This window comes from Salmo trutta, chromosome 8 (genome assembly GCF_901001165.1).
Source record: "Salmo trutta chromosome 8, fSalTru1.1, whole genome shotgun sequence".
NCBI lineage: Eukaryota > Metazoa > Chordata > Actinopteri > Salmoniformes > Salmonidae > Salmo > Salmo trutta.
This window is the reverse complement of record NC_042964.1, coordinates 27971407-27992310: the sequence shown is the minus strand read 5'-3', so window position 1 is coordinate 27992310 and position 20904 is coordinate 27971407. Positions and strand designations below refer to the sequence as shown.

At 42.0% G+C, this 20904-nt stretch overlaps 1 protein-coding gene across 2 annotated transcripts; it reads right to left on the bottom strand.

Moving 5' to 3' along the window:
• Positions 1-263: 263 nt before the first annotated feature.
• Positions 264-20187, bottom strand: LOC115198629 (oligosaccharyltransferase complex subunit ostc). Of its 2 annotated transcripts, XM_029760710.1 has the most exons (4): positions 19893-20111; positions 5724-5817; positions 5420-5617; positions 264-572 (listed from the first exon to the last, which is right to left on the bottom strand). In XM_029760710.1, the coding sequence occupies exons 1-4, from the start codon at positions 20029-20031 to the stop codon at positions 554-556; spliced, it is 450 nt and encodes a 149-aa protein (XP_029616570.1). In that variant the 5' UTR covers positions 20032-20111; the 3' UTR covers positions 264-553. The 2 variants fall into 2 exon arrangements, with proteins under 2 accessions (XP_029616570.1, XP_029616571.1); XM_029760711.1 differs by lacking the exon at positions 5420-5617 and having other exon boundaries at positions 19893-20187.
• Between the last annotated feature and the right edge of the window lie 717 nt (positions 20188-20904).

Sequence of the window (20904 nt, the reverse complement as noted above, 5' to 3'; positions counted from 1 at the left end):
CACGTTTTGGTTCTTGCCCTAGCACTAAACAGCTGATTCAAATGACTTACTGATCATCAAGCTTTGATTATTTGAATCAGCTGTGTAGTGCGAAAGCAAAAAAATAAATGTGTACCCAGGGGGGCCCCAGGACCGAGTTTGGGAAACCTTGTATTAACATACCGCCTGGTAATGTCACCAGGCAGGCAAAAACTCCATTCCACCAAAACAGGCAGAAATTTCAGGCAGTCTTTTCAAACAGCTCTTACACTAAAACGGCATTATCATTTTCACAATATTATATTTATTTATTATTAAAACCTCAGGAAATATATAAAACACAGGAAATCTCATTTTTGACAGCACTGGCCTTTAATACACCACTCAAACATGGTCAAAGACGTATTGCTCGGGAAGGGTGTTACTGTCAATTCTAAATTTGCAATGTAAATTTGTGTTGAATGTTTAGCCTGGCTTAAATCAATTGAAGCGTTAGTACATAAATCAGTGATTGTGCAAGTTATACTTGTCTTTGCCCTTCTTTCTTCATCTTTGGAATATGTTGTGTCCATATTTAACCCATGAGGTACCCACTGCAGGGAAATAAAAAAGGTAGAGACAGATTAGAGTAGGCTTCTAACACGTGCGGTCAAAATTAACAGGAGGATCCTCAATGACAAAACTTTAAATATTTGTCAGCAGTTCAGGTAAATAACTGATTGATATACACACTATATATACAAAAGTATGTGGACACCCCTTCAGCCATACCTGTTGCTGACAGGTGTATAAAATTGAGCACACAGCCATGCAATCTTCATAGACAAACTTTGGCAATAGAATGGCCTTACTGAAGAGCTCAGTGACTTAACGTGGTACCGTCATAGGATGCCAACAAGTCAGTTCTTCAAGTTTCTACCTTGCTAGAGCTGTCCCAGTCAACTTTAAGTGCTGTTATTGTGAAGTGGAAACGTCTCTGTTGCAACACTCACTACAGAGTTCCAAACTGCCTCTGGAAACAATGTCAGCACAATAACTATTCGTCGGGAGCTTCATGAAATGGGTTTCCATGGCCGAGCAGCAGCACACAAGCCTAAGATCACCATGGAGTGATGAATCGCGCTTCACCATCTGGCAGTCCGACGGACGAATCTGGGTTTGGCGGATGCCAGGGGAATGCTACCTGCCCCAATGCATAGTGCCAACTGTAAAGGAGGAATAATGGTCAGGGGCTGTTTTTCAGGGTTCGGGCTAGGCCCCTTAGTTCCAGTGAAGGGACATTTTAACGCTACAGCATACAATGACATTCTAGACGATTCTGTGCTTCCAACTTTGTGGCAACAGTTTGGGGAAGGTCCTTTCCTGTTTCAGCATGACAATGCCGCCATGCACAAAGCGAGGTCCATACAGAAATGGTTTGTTGAGATCAGTGTGGAAGAACTTGACTGGCCTGCACAGAGTCCTGACCTCAACCCCATGAACACCTTTGGGATGAATTGGAACGCCAACTGTGAGCCAGGCCTAATTGCCAAACATCAGTGCACAACCTCACTCACTAATGCTCGTGGCTGAATTGAAGCAAGTCCCCGCAACAATGTTCCTAGTGGAAAGCCTTACCAGAAGAATGGAGGCTGTTATAGCAGCAAAGTGGGGGACCAACTCCATATTAATACCCATGATTTTGGAATGAGATGTTCGACGAGCAGGTGTCCACATACTTTTGGTAATGTACCAACGTGAGTTAAAAAGGAGAAACGCTCGCTCACCATTAAACACTCATTTTATTTAAACAACAACTAGTAAAAGCTTGATATTTCAGCATTTATCAATGGCCTTCATCAGAACATTGATTAAGCTGGCCCGATTCACAGGTCAAGAGGGGTTTGAACCAGGTGAAAAACACCTCCTGGGTTTGAGCCAGGTGTACAGTTCAAAGCTGAAAGCGAAGTCGGCTCAAAACAAAGTGATGTATGTCAAGCATGTGGAGTAATGACTTAGGATTCCCAGTTAACATGCAGAAGTGTTTGATCTCGTTATAAACGCATGTGTGCTTTATCTGCCTAAAAATTTTTTTTTTTAAACCTCTCTTGGGTAGGGGGCAGTATTTTCATGGCCGGATGAAAAACGTACCCAAATTAAACGGCCTACTACTCGGGCCCAGGAACTAGGGTGCCATTTGGAGATACATCCATAGTGTTTTGCCAACATTATCATAGAGTCTAAAAACAGTGGGTGTTTCTCAATATGCATACTACCGTGCTCCACACTCTCATGCTCCGAGTGCATTCCCCGAAGACGTTGTAGCGAGTGTTGAGAACACATACAACATTACATTTCAGAAGCACTTGCACTCCCCCTACTGTATTCTCACTCTGCACTTCAATTCACTAAATCTTCTTCCAGCCAAGACAATAGCAATAGAGACAAAACAAGATATGAAGTAAAACTATTGCTTTGTGTATAACTATCAGTTAGCTACAGTGCCTTCGGAAAGTATTCAGACCCCTTGACTTTTCCCACATTTTTTTACAGCCTTATTCTAAACTGGATTAAATTGTAAAAAAAAGTCCTCAGCAACCTATACACAATACCCCAAACAGAAATGCCTTATTTATATAAGTATTCAGACCCTTTGCAATAAGACTCAAAATTTAGCTCAGGTTCATCTTGTTTCAATGATCATCCATAAGATGTTTCTACAACTTCATTAGTCCACCTTTGGTAAATTCAATTGATTAGACATGATTTGGAAAGGCACACACCTGTCTAGATAAGGTCCCACAGTTGACAGTGCATGTCAGAGCAAAAACCAAGCCATGAGGTCGAAGGAATTGTCCGTAGAGCTCCAAGACAGGATTGTGTCGAGGCACAGATCTGGGGAAGGTTGCCAAAACATTTCCTCAGCATTGAAGGTCCTCAACAACACAGTGGCCTCCATTCTTAAATCAAAGAAGTTTGGAACCAGCAAGACTCTTCCTAGAGCTGGCCACCCAGCCAAACTAAGCAATTCGGGGGAGAAGGGCCTTGGTCAGGCAGGTGACCAAGAACCGGATGGTCACTCTGACAGAGCTCTAGAGTTCCTCTGTGGAGATGATTGTACTTCTGGAAACTCCCCAAATACAGGTGTGCCAAGCTTGTAGCGTCATACCCAAGAAGACGAGGCTGTAATCGCTGTCAAAGTTGCTTCAACAAAGTACTAAGTAAAGGGTCTAAATAAATTAGCAATAATGTCTAAAACTGCTTTTGCTTTGTCATTATGGGCTAGTGTATGTAGATTGATGAGGAAAAAAATATTCAGCAATTTAAAATAAGGCTGTAATTTAACAAAATGTGGAAAAAGTCAAGGGGTCTGAATACTTTCCGAAGGCACTGTATATGTGAATTCCAACAATCTAGCTAACTAGATAGTACAACAGGCAAAAATGACCTAAAACAAATGTTATGCAAGGTAGATGTCAATTCTTTGTGGGTAGCTAGCTACCAATTTGTCATGGCTATCTGGCTAGCTAACAGTAGTAGCTAGCTAGTTAGCCCTATTGAATTACTATGGGCTTGCGATCTATGCACACTAGTTCATGAGTATTGTAGGCAGGTAAACATGCCAAAATTAAAAAAGTATTTATTAATGCACCAATATAAAATATGGCAGTCAAGCAACACGAGATGCGAATGGGCATTATATAATTCACAATTCTTAATATATTTTCTCTTGCTTCAGCTTAAATAATGGTTAAGATATTTTGATTTCAAGAAATGTTGCGTAATTTTTTACGTGGTTGCTTCATATTTCTGTCCATACTTTCTGTTGAAGTTTGCATTGATGCATGCTCCAAAATATGTACAAACAGAGTACGCATTCGAGAAGTGCCCTGTTTCGCATACTTTGATTTGGACTCGTACTCCGACCCTCCTGTGCTCCAATGTGCGTGCTGGGAGTATAGTAGTATGCATTTTGAGAAACGACTAGTGTTTCCCAAACCTCTCCTCGTGTACCCCCAGCCAGAGACGGTAGAGAAAGCGAGACATCTCACTGGCTAATTTCTTCTGGTCAGGGCAGGGCGATCAGGGAGGGGGACAATATGTAGACCAGAGCCAGCTGTTTAGGGGCAGTTTAAAAAATATATTGTCTATGTAAGTGGATGTTTCCTCTCTGGTGTGAGCATGCCAGAGATAATGGAGGAACTGTGAGCTCACACGGTAAAACATCCACACACGAGAGCGGGAACGACCACTGACACAGACAATTTATTTCAACAGTAAAATGCCTGAGTAAGACATCTTCATTTATACACACTCTTCGCCCCCAGCCAGTCCACTTCTTTGATGTATTCAAGAACTAGCACAGCCAATTCAAATGGCCTCCATTAAGCCCCTTATTAGTTGAATCAGCAGTGCTGGTTCTGGAATACATTAAATAACTGGGCTGGCTGGGGGTACTTCGAGGAAAGGAGAATGTCTGCATTAGATTACCATTTTTTACCCAACTTTTTTAAGTCTGGTGTTTTGATGCATTATAACATTTCAAAAGAATTGTCCTGCAATAGACTTTACTGTCATGAAGACAGTGGTGCGTTCATTACGATTGAGCAGGGTTTAACCGAAACGTTACTGTACTGAATGACTAGTTTATTTATTTATTTTATTTATTTCACCTTTATTTAACCAGGTAGGCTAGTTGAGAACAAGTTCTCATTTACAACTGTGACCTGGCCAAGATAAAGCAAAGCAGTGTGACACAAACAACAATACAGAGTTACACATGGAATAAACAAACATAATACAATAGAGAAAGTCTATATACAGTGTGTGCAAAAGAGGTAGGATTAGGGGGGTGAGGCCATAAAGGCGAAATTATTACAGTATGGTAAATTTAACACTAGGGTGATAGATGTGCAGAAGATGAGTGTGCAAGTAGCAGTACTAGTTGAAGAACAGTGTGATTATGGTGGCCCAGAGGGAGAATGTGTATGGTGTGTGTTTTGCGATTTGAAATGGTAACACCCATATTGATCAGGCCACTCACCACTTCCAAAGGCTGTTGAAGAACAGTGCACACCGTTTTGGGGAAACATGTAATTCACTACAAACGTTGATTCGAACTGAAGGAACCCCAGTTCCCTTTTGAGTGGAATATCCGTTCATTGAGTGGTATCAAACGAGATACATCTTTTGAGTGGTTGTGCAACACCCAAACATCCATCTCAACCATCCTATCAAGAGTGTTGCTTGTGTTGTGACGATTAGGTCGTCTTCAAACTAGACAAACAAATGTGTAAAAAACGCAGCAACTTAATGGTTTTCAATGGGAGCAGTGTGTTGGGGAAGGGCCTAGGTTTGTGTTGTGCTGTCCATCAGAAAATAGCTCATTTCTCCTCACCCCACAGTTTCATGTGTTTTGGTTTAGAGGCATCCTAATAAATCTTCACAAGAGAGTACTTACGGCAGTTTCATTCTCATGAACACCCTGGCCATGAAGAAGCTGAGCAGGACGCTTACAAAACCAATGAACAGCAGGAGGAAGCGGTTGAGTTTAGGGATGTTTGGGGCATTGGAGCGATCTAGGATTATGAAGCCCAAGCCTCCCATAGTGAAGAGGAAACTGGAGGCCAACCCTTCCATGATGTACTGGCCATTCACTCTTCGTGTGAAAGAGAACAAATAAAGTGTTTATGACTAGTAAATGATGGCCCCAAGCGTTGACAATGCAGGAACAGCATACACTGGCAAAGGGGCAGCGTACTTACCTGTATGCCAAAAACGCAACTGGCCGCTGGTGCCCATGTTCATCAGTCATTGAACCCACACTAGGTGGTTCCACAATGACATCGTAGATGATGCCTGCAGATGGGAGAGAGACACGATGAAAGCCCTTCGAAATATTTAGCTAAAGTAACTAGAAAGAAAATCAATAGTTAGTCATGCATTGGCATAGTATACGTGATGTGCGAGGGCAAAAGAAGGTGCAATGCTAGCCCAGACCATCTGAGTACAAGTAGCCTATACAAATCGCCTAATAAATGACTCAAGGTTCATTAGCCACAGCGTTGAGGAAGCTACTCTGAGAATATAGTTTAACCTCTCTAGGGTAGGGGGCAGTATTTGCACAGCCGGATAAAAAACGTACCCGATTTAATCTGGTTATTACTACTGCCCAGAAACTAGAATATGCATATAATTGTTTGATTTGGATAGAAAACACCCTAAAGTTTCTAAAACTGTTTGAATGGCGTCTGTGAGTATAACAGAACTCATATGGCAGGCAAAAACCTGAGAAGATTCCAAAAAGGAAGTGCCCTCTCTGACCATTTCTTGGCCTTCTACACTCTCTTTATTGAAAACTGAGGATCTCTGCTGTAACGTGACACTTCCTACGGCTCCCATAGGCTCTCAGAAGGCGGCAGAACGTTGAATGATGACTTTGCAGGCCATGGCTGAAAAACAGTAGCGCATTTGGATAGTGGTCGATCTGAGAACAATGAGACGGGGGCGCGCGTGCACGTGAAGAGTCCATTTTAGATTTTCAGTCTTTGAACGAAAACAGGGTTTCCCGGTCGGAATATTATCGCTTTTTTACAAGAAAAAATCACATAAAAATTGATTTTAAACAGCGGTTGACATGCTTCGAAGTACGGTAATGGAATATTTAGACATTTTTTGTCACGATACGCACCCTTCGGATAGTGTCTTGAACGCATGAACAAAACAGAGGATTATTTTGAACCAAACCAACATTTGTTATTGAAGTAGAAGTCCTGGGAGTGCATTCTGACGAAGAACAGCAAAGGTAATCCAATTTTTCTTATAGTAAATCTGAGTTTGGTGAGTGCCAAACTTGGTGGGTGTCAAAATAGCTAGCCTGTGATAAAATGTGCTTTGCCGAAAAGCTATTTTAAAATCGGACATAGCGATTGCATAAAGGATTTCTGTATCTATAATTCTTAAAATAATTATGTTTTTTTGTGAGCGTTTATCGTGAGTAATTTAGTAAATTCACCGGAAGTTTGCGGTGGGTATGCTAGTTCTGAACGTCACATGCTAATGTAAAAAGCTGTTTTTTTATATAAATATGAACTTGATTGAACAAAACATGCCTGTATTGTATAACATAATGTCCTAGGAGTGTCATCTGATAAAGATCATCAAAGGTTAGTGCTTCATTTAGCTGTGGTTTGGGTTTATGTGACATTATTTGCTAGCTTGAAAAATGGGTGTCTGATTATTTCTGGCTGGGTACTCTGCTGACATAATCTAATGTTTTGCTTTCGTTGTAAAGCCTTTTTGAAATCGGACAGTGTGGTTACATTAACGAGAGTCTTGTCTTTAAAATGGTGTAAAATAGTTGTATGTTTGAGAAATTGAAGTAATAGCATTTCTAAGGTATTTGAATATCGCGCCACGGGATTCCACTGGCTGTTGAGTAGGTGGGACGATTTCGTCCCACATACCCTAGAGAGGTTAACATTACCTAGTGTAATTAATCAGGCTGTAATACACAATTGGTATATACAGCCTGAAATGAATTCCTGCAAAATGTTACTTAAAAGCCAGAATGTTGAATAAAGTTACATTTAAACTTAACTCCTTCAGCTGCTCAAAAGTTGACAAATTATCCACAGTATTGTTTACCTGACTTTTTAGAGTGCCTGTAGTTATATGGTTAGGTACAGAGGTAAAGTTAGACGCTGACCAGACCGTGCATGCGTCCGCCATTGAAATATCAAAATGAACTCTGAACCAATTATATTAATTTGGGGACAGGTCGATAAGCAAACATTTATGGCAATTTCACTAGCTAGCGTGCTGTTTCTAGCTAATTTGTCCTGGGATATAAACATTGGGTTGTTTTTTACTTGAAATGCACAAGGTCCTCTACTCTGACAATTAATCCACACATAAAACAGTAAACCAAGTTTGTTTCTAGTAATCTCTCCCACTTCAGACTTCTTCTTTGGACTTTATATAAGGTGCATTACCACTACTCACTGGACTCTAGTGTAGACCTCAGCTCATCTTTCAATCACCTATGCGGGTATACGCTCCTAAAAACCAATGAGGAGATGGGAGAGACGGGACTTGGGTGCAATGATTGAATAACATTTATGTGTACATTTTGCAACGCTCGCGCACGCAGCGTGAGCGGTATGGTCAGTATGTTAGGCTAGTTTTAATCTATGTATTTCACATGACTGGGAATACAGATATGCATCTGTTGGTACCTTAACAAAAAGGTAGAGGCGTGGATCAGAAAGCCAGTCAGTATCTGGTGAGTCCACCATTTGCCTCATGCAGCGGTGCATCTCCTTCGCATAGAGTTGATCAGGCTTTTGATTGTGGACTGTGGAATGCTGTCCCAGTCCTCTACAATGGCTGGGCGAAGTTGCTGGATATTGGTAGGAACTGGAACACGCTGTTGTGCATGTCAATCAAGAGCATGCCAAACATGTTCAATGGGCTGTGGAAGAACTGGGACATTTTCAGCTTCCAGGAATTGTGTAAAGATCAGTGCGACATGGGGCCGTGCATTATCATGCTGAAACATGAGGTGATGGCGGCGGCGGACGAATGGCACGACAGTGGGCCTCAAAATCTCGTCACAGTATCTCTGTGCATTCAAATAGCCATCGCTAAAATGCAATTATGTTCGTTGTCTGTTGCTTATAACTGACCATACCATAACCCCACCGCCACCATGGGGCACTCTGTTCACAATGTTGCCATCAGCAAACCGCTCACCCACACAACGCCATACATGTGGTCTGCGGTTGTGAGGCTGATTGGACGTACTGCCAAATTCTCTAATAGAGCGTTGGAGGCGGCTTATGGTAGAGAAATGAACATTAAATTCTCTGGCAACAGCTCTGGTGGACATTTCTGCAGTCCGCATGCCATTTGCGCGCTCCCTCAACTTGAGACATCTGTGGCATTGTGTTGTGTGACAAAACTGCACATTTTAGAGTGGCCTTTTGTCCCCAGCACAAGGTGCACCTGTGTAATAATCATGCTGTTTAATCAGCTTCTTGATATGCCACACCTGTCAGTTGGATGGATTGTCTCGGCAAAGGAGAAATGCTCACTAACAGGGATGCATACAAATTTGTCCCAAATAATTTGAGAAAAATAAGCTGTGTGCATATGGAATATTTCTGAGATGTTTCATTTCAGCTCATGAAACATGGGATTAACACTGTATATGTTGCGTTTATATTTTTGCTCAGTGTAGCTATTGAACCAAGCATGCCATGACCTTGAAAATAGTATGTTCTGAAAGATGGAGAACAAGCCACACGTTGAGTGATTTCTTTATTTATACAAAAACAAAATTGCACAAAGTGTGGATTGTTCTCCCTCATCTGATTCAGAATATACAATGTTCATGGTCATGGCAACATTGAGGAGAGAACTGAATATCCAATATAAAACTTATTTTACCTCGGTGCTGAACCAAATCATGTACAGTGCATTCAAAAAGTAATCAGACCCCTTGACTTTTAAACATTTAGTTACGTTACAGGACTACTCTAAAATGGATTTAAAAAAATGTTTCCCCCTCAATCTACACACAATACCCTATAATGACAAAGAGAAAACATTTTATTTATTTTAGGAAATACTTCATGTAAATAAGTATTCAGACCCTTTGCTATGAGACTTGAAATTGAGCTCAGGTGCATCCAGTTTCCAATGATCATCCTTGAGATGTTTCTACAACTTTATTGGAGTCCACCTGCGGTTAATTCAATTGATTGGACTTAATTTGGAAAGGCACACACCTTTCTATATAAGGTCCCACAGTTGACAGTGCATGTCAGAGCAAAAACCGAGCCTTGAGGTCGAAGGAATTGCCCGTAGAGCTCCGAGACAGTATTTTGTCGAGGCACACATCTGGGGAAGGGTACCAAAACATTTCTGCAGCCTTGAAGGTCCTCAAGAACACAGTGGCCTTCATCATTCTTCAAATGGAAGAAGTTTGGAACCACCAAGAGGTGGCCGCCCAGCTGAAATGAGCAATCGAGGGAGAAGGGCCTTGGTCAGGAAGGTGACCAAGAACCTGATGGTCACTCTGACAAAACTCCGGAGTTTCTCTGTGGAGATTCGACAACCTTCCAGAAGGACAACCCTCTCTGCAGCACTCCAGCAATCAGGCCTTTATGGTAGTGACCAGACAAATGCCACTCCTCAGTAAAAAGGCACATGACAAGCCGGCATGGAGTTTGCCAAAAGACTCTCAAACAATGAGAAACAAGATAATATGGTCTGATAAAACCAAGATTGAACTCTTTGGCCTGAATGCCAAGCGTCACATCTGGAGGAAACCTGGCACCATCCCTACGGTGAAGCATGGTGGCGGCAGCATCATGCTGTGGGGATGTTTTTCAGCGGCAGGGACTGGGAGACTAGTCAGGAATGAGGGAAAAATGAACGAAGCAAAGTAGAGAGATCCTTGATGAAAGCCTGCTTCAGAGCGGTCAGGACCTTAGACTGGGGCGAAGGTTCACCATCCAATAGGACAACGATCCTAAGCACACAGCCAGGACAATGCAGGAGTGGCTTCAGGACAATTCTCTGAATGTCCTTGAGTGGCCCAGCCAATAGCTGTGCAGCGACACTCCCCACCCAACCTGACAGAGCTTGAGAGGTTCTGCAGAGATAAATGGGAGAAACTCCCCAAATAAAGGTGTGACAAGCTTGTAGCGTCATACCCAAGAGGACTCGAGGTTGTAATTGCTTCCAAAAGGTGCTTCAACAAAGTACTAAGTAGAGTTCGACCGATTATGATTTTTCAACGCCGATGCCGATTATTGGAGGGCCAAAAAAGGCCGATACCGATTAAATCGGCCAATTTTTTTCTTTATTTGTAATAATTACAGAATGAATACTTATTTTAACTTAATATAATACATCAATAAAATCTATTTAGCCTCAAATAAATAATGAAACATGTTCAATTTGGTTTAAATAATGCAAAAACAAAGTGTTGGAGAAGAAAGTAAAAGTGCAATATGTGCCATGTAAAAAAGCTAATGTTTAAGTTCCTTGCTCAGAACATGAAAACATATGAAAGCTGGTGGTTCCTTTTAACATGAGTCTTCAATATTCCCAGGTAAGAAGTTTTAGGTTGTAGTTATTATAGGAATTAAAGGACTATTTCTCTCTATACCATTTGTATTTCATATACCTTTGACTATTGGATGTTCTTATAGGCACTTTAGTATTGCCAGTGTAACAGTATAGCTTCCGTCCCTCTCCTCGCCCCTACCTGGTCTCGAACCAGGAACACATCGACAACAGCCACCCTCGAAGCATCATTACCCATCGCTCCACAAAAGCAGAGCAAGGGGAACAACTACTCCAAGTCTCAGAGCGAGTGACGTCACCGACTGAAACGCTATTAGCGCGCACCCCGCTAACTACCTAGCCATTTCACATCGGTTACACCAGCCTAATCTCGGGAGTTGATAGGCTTGAAGTCATAAACAGCTCAATGCTTGAAGCATTGCGAAAAGTTGCTGGCAAACGCACGAAAGTGCTGTTTGAATGAATGCTTACGAGCCTGCTGCTGCCTACCATCGCTCAGTCAGACTGCTCTATCAAATCATAGACTTAATTATAACATAATAACGGAAACTATCATTTCGAAAACAAAACATTTATTCTTTCAGTGAAATACTGAACCGTTCCGTATTTTATCTAACGGGTGGCATCCCTAAGTCTAAATATTGCTGTTACATTGTACAACCTTCAATGTTATGTCATAATTATGTACAATTCTGGCAAATTAATTACGGTCTTTGTTAGGAATAAATGGACTTCACACAGTTCGCAACGAGCCAGGCGGCCCAAACTGCTGCATATACCCTGACTGCTTGCACGGAACACAAGAGAAGTGACACGATTTCCCTAATTATAAGAAATTCATGTTAGCAGGAAATATTAACTAAATATGCAGGTTTAAAAATATATACTTGTGTATTGATTTTAAAGAAAGGCACTGATGTTTATGGTTAGGTTTGGTGCAACGACAGTGCTAAATCATCACCCGTTTGGCGAAGTAGGCTGTGATTCGATGAGAAATTAACAGGCATCTCATCGATTATATGCAACGCAAGACACGCTAGATAAACTAGTAATATCATCAACCATGTGTAGTTAACTAGTGATTATGAAGATTGATTGTTTTTTAGAAGTTTAATGCTAGCTAGCAACTTACCTTGTCTTCTTGCTGCCCTCGCGTAACAGTCAGCCTGCCACGCAGACTCCTCGTGGAGTGCAATGTAAGGCAGGTGGTTAGAGCGTTGGACGAGTAACCAGAAGGTTGCAAAAACGAATCCCCGAGCTGACAAGGTAAAAATCTGTCGTTCTGCCCCTGAACAAGGCAGTTAACCCACCGTTCCTAGACCGTCATTGAAAATAAGAATGTGTTCTTAACTGACTTGCCCAGTTAAATAAAGGTGTAAAAAAATAATAATAAAAATATATATAAAAAAATACAAAATACATTTAAAAAAATAAATCAAAATAAATCAGCCAAATCGGTGTCCAAAAATACCGATTTCCGAAGGAAAGCTTGAAATCGGCCCTAATTAAATCAGCCATTCCATCTGAATATATATATAAATAAATAAAAAAGGAAATATTACATTTACATATGTATTTACATACATTGGTTACAATTTTTTTAATGTTTGCTTTGTCTTTATGGCATATTGGGTGTAGATTCTTTTGGATCCTCTTGATCCAAGATGGCGTAGCAGTTCAGACATCCTGTCGTGTCCCGTGTATATATATATTTACATATTTTTTCTTCACTTATCTTTTTACATTTTTTATTCTAAATACTCAACCTCAAAGCACTCTCCTGCAACCCGCCTCACCAATTAAAAAAAATAAAAAAGTATTATTTACCTCATCTGAATTCCACAACAGAAGCTAGCCAGAGGTTAGCCATTTTCACTGGCTAACGTTGAAGTTCAGCTAGCCACGGTTAGCTGTCCTCAGCTATCCATTAGCTCGAAAAGCTATCGCCAGTTTTTGTACAGCGCGACTCAGACCAGAGCATATCGGACCTATTCTCTCTCCTTTCCCCGATTTCTACCGCAGGCTCTGGACATTTACACCTGGATCTTGCAGCTAACTAGCTGCTACCTGAGTGACTATTGGCAACGTCGGTCACGGAATTAACACACATTATTACGGAGCTAGCCAGCTGAAGAGTTCCGTCAGCCACTCGTGGGCTATTCCTGAGCTAGCCAGCTGAAGTGTCTCCTGGGCTACAACTCACCTATCCTGACCCGTTTTACTGCCGATGCAGAGCCCCATCGGGTCTTCACGACTGGACCACCGACGTTATCTGCCCGAGGGAGTTATCCAACTGGCCCCTCCGTCGCGACGTAACCTGATCGCCCATCTGCGGCCGGCTAATCGTTAGCTGTCTTTTCGGCTGCGATCTGAATAGGTCTATCGGACACTTTTCTCGGGCCACTATAACTAACTATTTTGCCAACTTGGACAGGTCCCCCCTTCCACACGGAACCCCACTAACCCACAGACGGAAACGCACGAGGTGGCTAAAAACAGACCTCCCTCCCATCTTCCACCAGCTTGCTACCTATGGCCCGGCTAGCTGTCTGAATCTCACTGGACCCTTTGATCACTCGGCTAAGCATGCCTCTCCTTTATGTCAATATGCATTGTCCATTACTGTTCTGGTTAGTGTTTATTGGCTTATTTCACTGTAGAGCCTCTAGCCCTGCTCATTATACCTTATCCAACCTCTCAGTTCCTCCACCCACACATGCTATGACATCTTCTGGTTTCAATGATGTTTCTAGAGACAATATCTCTCTCATAATCACTAAATGCCTAGGTTTACCTCCTCTGTACTCACATCCCACCATACCTTTGTCTGTACATTATACCTTGAAGCTATTTTAATCGCCCCCAGAAACCTGCTCCTTTTTCTCTCTATTCTGGACATCACAGACGACCAATTCTTATAGCTTTCAGCCGTACCCTCATACTTATTCTTCTCTGCTCCTCTGGGGATGTAGAGGTGAATCCAGGCCCTGCAGTGCCTGGCTCCACTCCTACTCCCCAGGCGCTCTCTTTTGATGACTTCTGTAACCGTAATAACCTTGGTTTCATGCATGTTAACATTAGAAGCCTCCTCCCTAAGTTTGTTTTATTCACTGCTTTAGCACACTCTGCCAACCCGGATGTCCTAGCTGTGTCTGAATCTTGGCTTAGGAAGTCCACCAAAAACTGTGAAATCTTCATCCCTAACTACAACGTTTTCAGACAAGATAGAACGACCAAAGGGGGCGGTGTTGCAATCTACTGCAGAGATAGCCTGCAGAGTTCTGTCCTGCTATCCAGGTCTGTACCCAAACAATTTGAACTTCTACTTTTAAAAATCCACCTCTCCAAAAACAAGTCTCTCACCGTTGCCGCCTGCTATAGACCCCCCTCAGCCCCTAGCTGTGCTCTGGACACCATATGTGAACTGATTGCCCCCCATCTATCTTCAGAGCTCGTGCTACTAGGTGACCTAAACTGGGACATGCTTAACACCCCAGCCATTCTACAATCCAAGCTTGATGCCCTCAATCTCACACAAATTATTAATGAACCCACCAGGTACAACCCCAAAGCCGCAAACACTGGCACCCTCATAGATAACATCCTAACCAACGTGCCCTCTAAATACACCTCTGCTGTTTTCAACCAAGATCTCAGCGATCACTGCCTCATTGCCTGCACCCGTAATGGGTCAGCGGTTAAACGACCTCCACTCATCACTGTCAAACGCTCCCTGAAACATTTCAACGAGCAAGCCTTTCTAATCGACCTGGCCCTGGTATCCTGGAAGGATATTGACCTCATCCCGTCAGTAGAGGATGCCTGGTTATTTTTTTTAAATGCCTTCCTCTCCATCTTAAATAAGCATGCCCCTTTCAAGAAATTTAGAACCAGGAACAGATATAGCCCTTGGTTCTCCCCAGACCTGACTGCCCTTAACCTGTCTGGGCTAGGGGGCAGTATTGAGAATTTTGGAAAAATATGTTCCCATTTTTAACTGCCTCCTACACCAACTCAGAAGCTAGAATATGCATATTATTGTTCAGGTTTGGATAGAAAACACTCTGAATTTTCTAAAACTGTTTGAATGGTGTCTGTGAGTATAACAGAACTCCTATGGCAGGCAAAAACCTGACAAGGTTTCAAGCAGGAAGTACCCTGTCTGACAAGGAGTCGTGCGTCTTGCATCTTTTTATTGAAAAGTAAGGATCTTAGCTGTAACGTGACAATTCCCAGGGCTCCAATAGGCTCTCAGAGCCCGCGAAATAACTGAAGGTTTACGAGGGAGCCTCAGGTTGAAACATATTATCGCCTTTTGTAAGTGGATGCTCCGAGGACCTTTGAATGATGCGCGTGCATGAGTCGCTTCTGAGGAGAAATTTTATTCGGCTGTTTAGGCTCAATGCATACTCCCGGTCGGAATATTATCACTTCTCTACGACATAAATGGCATAAAAATTGGTTTTAAACAGCGGTTGACATGCTTCGAAGTACGGTAATGGAATATTTAGACATTTTTGACACGCCAATGCGCCATGCGCGAAACCGGGAAGAAGCATTCTAGAACTCACGAACAAAACGTCGCTGTTTGGATATAACGATGGATTATTTGGGACCAAACCAACATTTGTTATTGAAGTAGAAGTCCTGGCAGTGTATTCTGATGAAGAACAAGCAAGGTAAGAACATTTTCTTATAGGAAATGTGATTTTGGTGGAGGCTGACCTGGGTGGGTATCTAAATAGCTAGCCCTGTAATGCCGGGCTATGTACTTAGATTATTGCAAAATGTGCTTCATCCGAAAAGCTATTTTAAAATCGGACATATCGAGTGCATAGAGGAGTAATGTATCTATAATTCTTAAAATAATTGTTATGCTTTTTGTGAACATTTATCGTGAGTAATTTAGCAAACTGTTAGTAAATTCAACGGAAGTTTGCCGGGGGTTATGCGTTTTCTGAACGTCACATGCTAATGCAAAAAGCTGTTTTTTGATATAAATATGAACTTGATTGAACAGACATGCATGTATTGTATAACACAATGTCCTAGGTGTGTCATCTGATGAAGATCATCAAAGGTTAGTGCTGCATTTAGCTGTGGTTTGGGTTTATGTGACATGATATGCTAGCTTGAAAAATGGCTGTCTGATTTTTTCTGGCTGGGCACTCTGCTGACATAATCTAATGTTTTGCTTTCGTTGTAAAGCCTTTTTGAAATCGGACAGTGGGGTTAGATTAACGAGATTCTTGTCTTTAAATAGCTGTAAAATAGTCATATGTTTGAGAAATTGAAGTAATAGTATTTCTAACGATTCAAAAATCGCGCCACTGGAATATCAGTAGCTGTTACGTAGGTGGGACGAAATCGTCCCACATACCCCAGACAGGTTAACCAACACAAAAATATCCTGTGGCGTTCTGCATTAGCATCGAACTGCCCCCGCGATATGCAACTTTTTAGGGAAGTTAGAAACCAATACACACAGGCAGTTAGAAACGCCAAGGCTAGCTTTTTCAAACAGAAATTTGCTTCGTGCAACTCCAACTCTAAAAAGTTCTGGGACATTGTAAAGTCCATGGAGAACAAGAACACCTCCTCCCAACTGCCCACTGCACTGAGGATAGGAAACTCTGTCACCACCGATAAGCCCACTATAATTGAGAATTTCAATAAGCATTTTTCTACGGCTGGCCATGCTTTCCACCTAACTACCCCTACTGCATTCAACAGCACTGCACCCCCCACAGCTACTCGCCCAAGCCTCCCCCATTTCTCCTTCTCCCAAATCCATTCAGCTGATGTTCTGAAAGAGCTGCAAAATCTGGACCCCTACAAATCAGCTGGGCTTGACAATCTGGACCCTTTCTTTCTAAAATTATCTGCCGAAATTATTGCAACCCCTATTACTAGCCTGTTCAACCTCTCTTTCGTGTCGTCTGAGATTCCCATAGATTGGAAAGCAGCTGCTGTCATCCCCCTCTTCAAAGGAGGTGACACTCTTGACCCAAATTGCTACAGACCTATATCCATCCTACCCTGCCTTGCTAAGGTCTTCGAAAGCCAAGTCAACAAACAGATTACCGACTATTTCGAATCCCACCGCACCCTCTCCGCTATGCAATCTGGTTTCAGAGCTGGTCATGGGTGCACCTCAGCCACGCTCAAGGTCCTAAACGACATCGTAACCGCCATCGATAAGAAACAATACTGTGCTGCCATATTCATTGACCTGGCCAAAGCTTTTGACTCTTAATCACCACATCCTCATCGGCAGACTCAGTAGCCTTGGTTTCTCAAACGATTGCGTCGCCTGGTTCACCAACTACTTCTCTGACAGAGTTCAGTGTGTCAAATCGGAGGGCCTACTGTCTGGACCTCTGGCAGTCTCTATGGGGGTACCACAGGGTTAAATTCTTGGGCCAACTCTTTTGTCTGTATACATAAATGATGTCGCTCTTGCTGCTGGTGAATCTCTGATCCACCTCTACGCAGACGACACCATTCTGTATACTTCTGGCCCTTCTTTGGACACTGTGTTAACAACCCTCCAGACGAGCTTCAATGCCATTCAACTCTCCTTCCGTGGTCTCCAACTGCTCCTAAACACAAGTAAAACTAAATGCATGCTCTTCAACCGATCGCTGCCTGCACCTGCCCGCCCGTCCATCATAACTTCTCTGGACGGTTCTAACTTAGAATTTGTGGACAACTACAAATACCTAGGTGTCTGGTTAGACTGTAAACTCTCCTTCCAGACTCACATCAATCATCTCCAATCCAAAGTGAAATCTAGAATTGGCTTCCTATTTCGCAACAAAGCATCCTTCACTCATGCTGCCAAACATACCCTCGTAAAACTGACCATCCTACCAATCCTCGACTTCGGCGATGTCATTTACAAAATAGCCTCCAATACCCTACTCAACAAGCTGGATGCAGTCTATCACAGTGCCATCCGTTTTGTCACCAAAGCCCCATATACTACCCACCACTGCGACCTGTACGCTCTCGTTGGCTGGCCTTCGTTTCATAATCGTCGCCAAACACATTGGCTCCAGGTCATCTACAAGACCCTGCTAGGTAAAGTCCCCCCTTATCTCTGCTCACTGGTCGCCATAGCAGCACCCACCTGTAGCACGCGCTCCAGCAGGTATATCTCTCTGGTCACCCCTAAAGCCAACTCCTCCTTTGGTCGTCTCTCCTTCCAGTTCTCTGCTGCCAATGACTGGAACGAACTACAAAAATCTATGAAACTGGAAACACTTATCTCCCTCACTAGCTTTAAGCACCAGCTGTCAGAGCAGCTCACAGATCACTGCACCTGTACATAGCCCATCTATAATTTAGCCCAAACTACTACCTCTTCCCCTACTGTATTTATTCATTTTATTTATTTTGCTCCTTTGCACCATATTATTTATATTTAACTTTGAACTTTCTTCAAACTACAAATCTACCATTCCAGTGTTTTTCTTGCTATACTTTATTTACTTTGCCACCATGGCATTTTTTTGCCTTTACCTCCCTTATCTCACATAATTTGCTCACATTGTATATAGTCTTATTTTTTTCTACTGCATCATTGATTGTATGTTGTTTTACTCCATGTGTAACTCTGTGTTGTTGTATGTTGTCGAACTGCTTTGCTTTATCTTGGCCAGGTCGCAATTGTAAATGAGAACTTGTTCTCAACTTGCCTACCTGGTTAAATAAAGGTGAAATAAAAATAAATAAAATAAAAGATTGAGGGACACACAATTTAATCAATTTTAGAATAAGGCTGCAATGTAACCAGAATTTGGAAAAAGTCCAAGGGTCTGAATACTTTACGAATGCACTGTACCTATGGGCTCTCAAAAAGTTAAGGAAACAATACTTTCTTGTAGATATTTTGTCTCAAATTTCTAGCAGCTTAAGGACAAACCGCACAGATAAACCGGTATAGTATGTTTAAATGTAATTGCATTTAACATTCTAGCTTGTAAGGAACATTTACATGATTTTGCAGGTATTAGTTTTATTGTTTATACCAATTAAGTGTGTATTACTGCCTGATTAATAAGACTCGAAATTACCAAGCTACCAATTACTTAATTGACACACAGTAAAGCTCTTTGTTAAACTGAAGTTACTTTAAAAAAGTAGTTCACTAGCTACATCAACATTACTGCACAAACAGATCACTGGTTGAGTCAGATGTTAACAGAATGGGTGTGCTTGGAAAAAGCAGATTGGTTGATGGTTGGCACAAAACTGGTTTGTAATGTTAATTATGTGTTCTTATGAAATCCCTTCATTTTTGCAACACCGATTAGCCGATTGTATAGGTCTGACTGCATGTACTGGTTTTCCTCAATGTGTATGTTAACTAAATAATTTTACCTAAGTTACAAATCCTGGAGTTAAGTAGCTGATGAAATTCACTCAACTCCACGATTTAAGATAGAGTTTACCTGGGACTGGTGTTGGCGGACTGGAGCTCTGACATCACAAATACTGATTTCAGCACCCTAAGAATATCCCACAATTACACACATTTATACATATAAAACAACGTAATTTTGTGTGACGGAGTGCCAGTCCAACCACACTAGTCACCACTCAACACTATCGTAAATCGTTGAGTCGACTAAGACTAGTTGAGAAACCCAGCTATTGCTAACTGCATACAATACTTGTGATTTTTGAATAACGTTAACACATAGCTAGTTAGATGGATGGATGTAACTTGGTCTATAACGTTACAGCCAAAGCAAAGCCTGTTTGAGGCTGTATTAACCATGATCTGTTACAGCTAACAAACAGTTAGCTAGCAGCAGTGTTCGACAACTTACCTCCAGTAATGAGAAAGTACGATACAATAACGATCGCATAGACTGTCATAGCCGAGGGCATGTGCAACCATGACGGCTTTTTGAGTTTTATATTTGGACATTCCAACACTGCGAAAGGTATACCGTATAACGTCTCCATATTTCAAAACGAATATACTCTTGCGGTAAACAGATTTCCGGTTTCTGTCTGCTACGTCGACGTGTCCAGGAAGTACCGAAAATCTAGTTCGTTGATAAACACTTAATAAGCCAGTGCCATTATTTGAATGAGAAAATGGATTTCATGTCATATCCAAAATCACTGTACCCGAATACTGACAAAATGTGACGAAAGGTCTATTTTACTTTGAAAGGTGTCATTTATCTGGTAAGACCTTAGTGGTGACGTAGATGTTGTGCGACAATCAACGGTTATAGAACAAAAGGGTTTGCACTATCTACCCACATCAGTGTTTCCAGGTTGCAACCTCGCAGTTTACTTTGAAAACGATGTTGCGAGTGAAAATGTATTGGTTGCGGGGTTTTTTTTGGCCTCTCTGTACTTAGCTCTGTTCATCTTTCCCTCGGTACTGACTAGTCTCCCAGTCCCTAGGCTATTTCCAAGTTGCACCACGGCCGCCATGGCATTTCTCTTAAAATATATATAATTCATTGTGACCTGCTGCTGACTGTCAGGCAGCGAGGCAGGCTGTTGAGTGAGAGTGGTGGGGAGGGACAGAGTGGTGTGTGTTGAGAGAGCCCAACAGCTATTGCCTGAGTCACGTGAGCTGTAGGTAGGCAATTTAGATTGTGGTTATAGAGAAACCCATCTCCAACCTTTAACAGCATGAAACAGATTCAAATACTACAATTTATGCACATGAAGAAATAATGGATACAAATCACTGGAAAACGATATTGGGCGCACTAGAGCGCATTACATACATTCCCTCGGAGGTGGTTTAAACTGCATTCGAATGTTGACTTTGCATAAAGAAAACTATAAAGCAAAGTGTTTTATGCATGCTTAGTT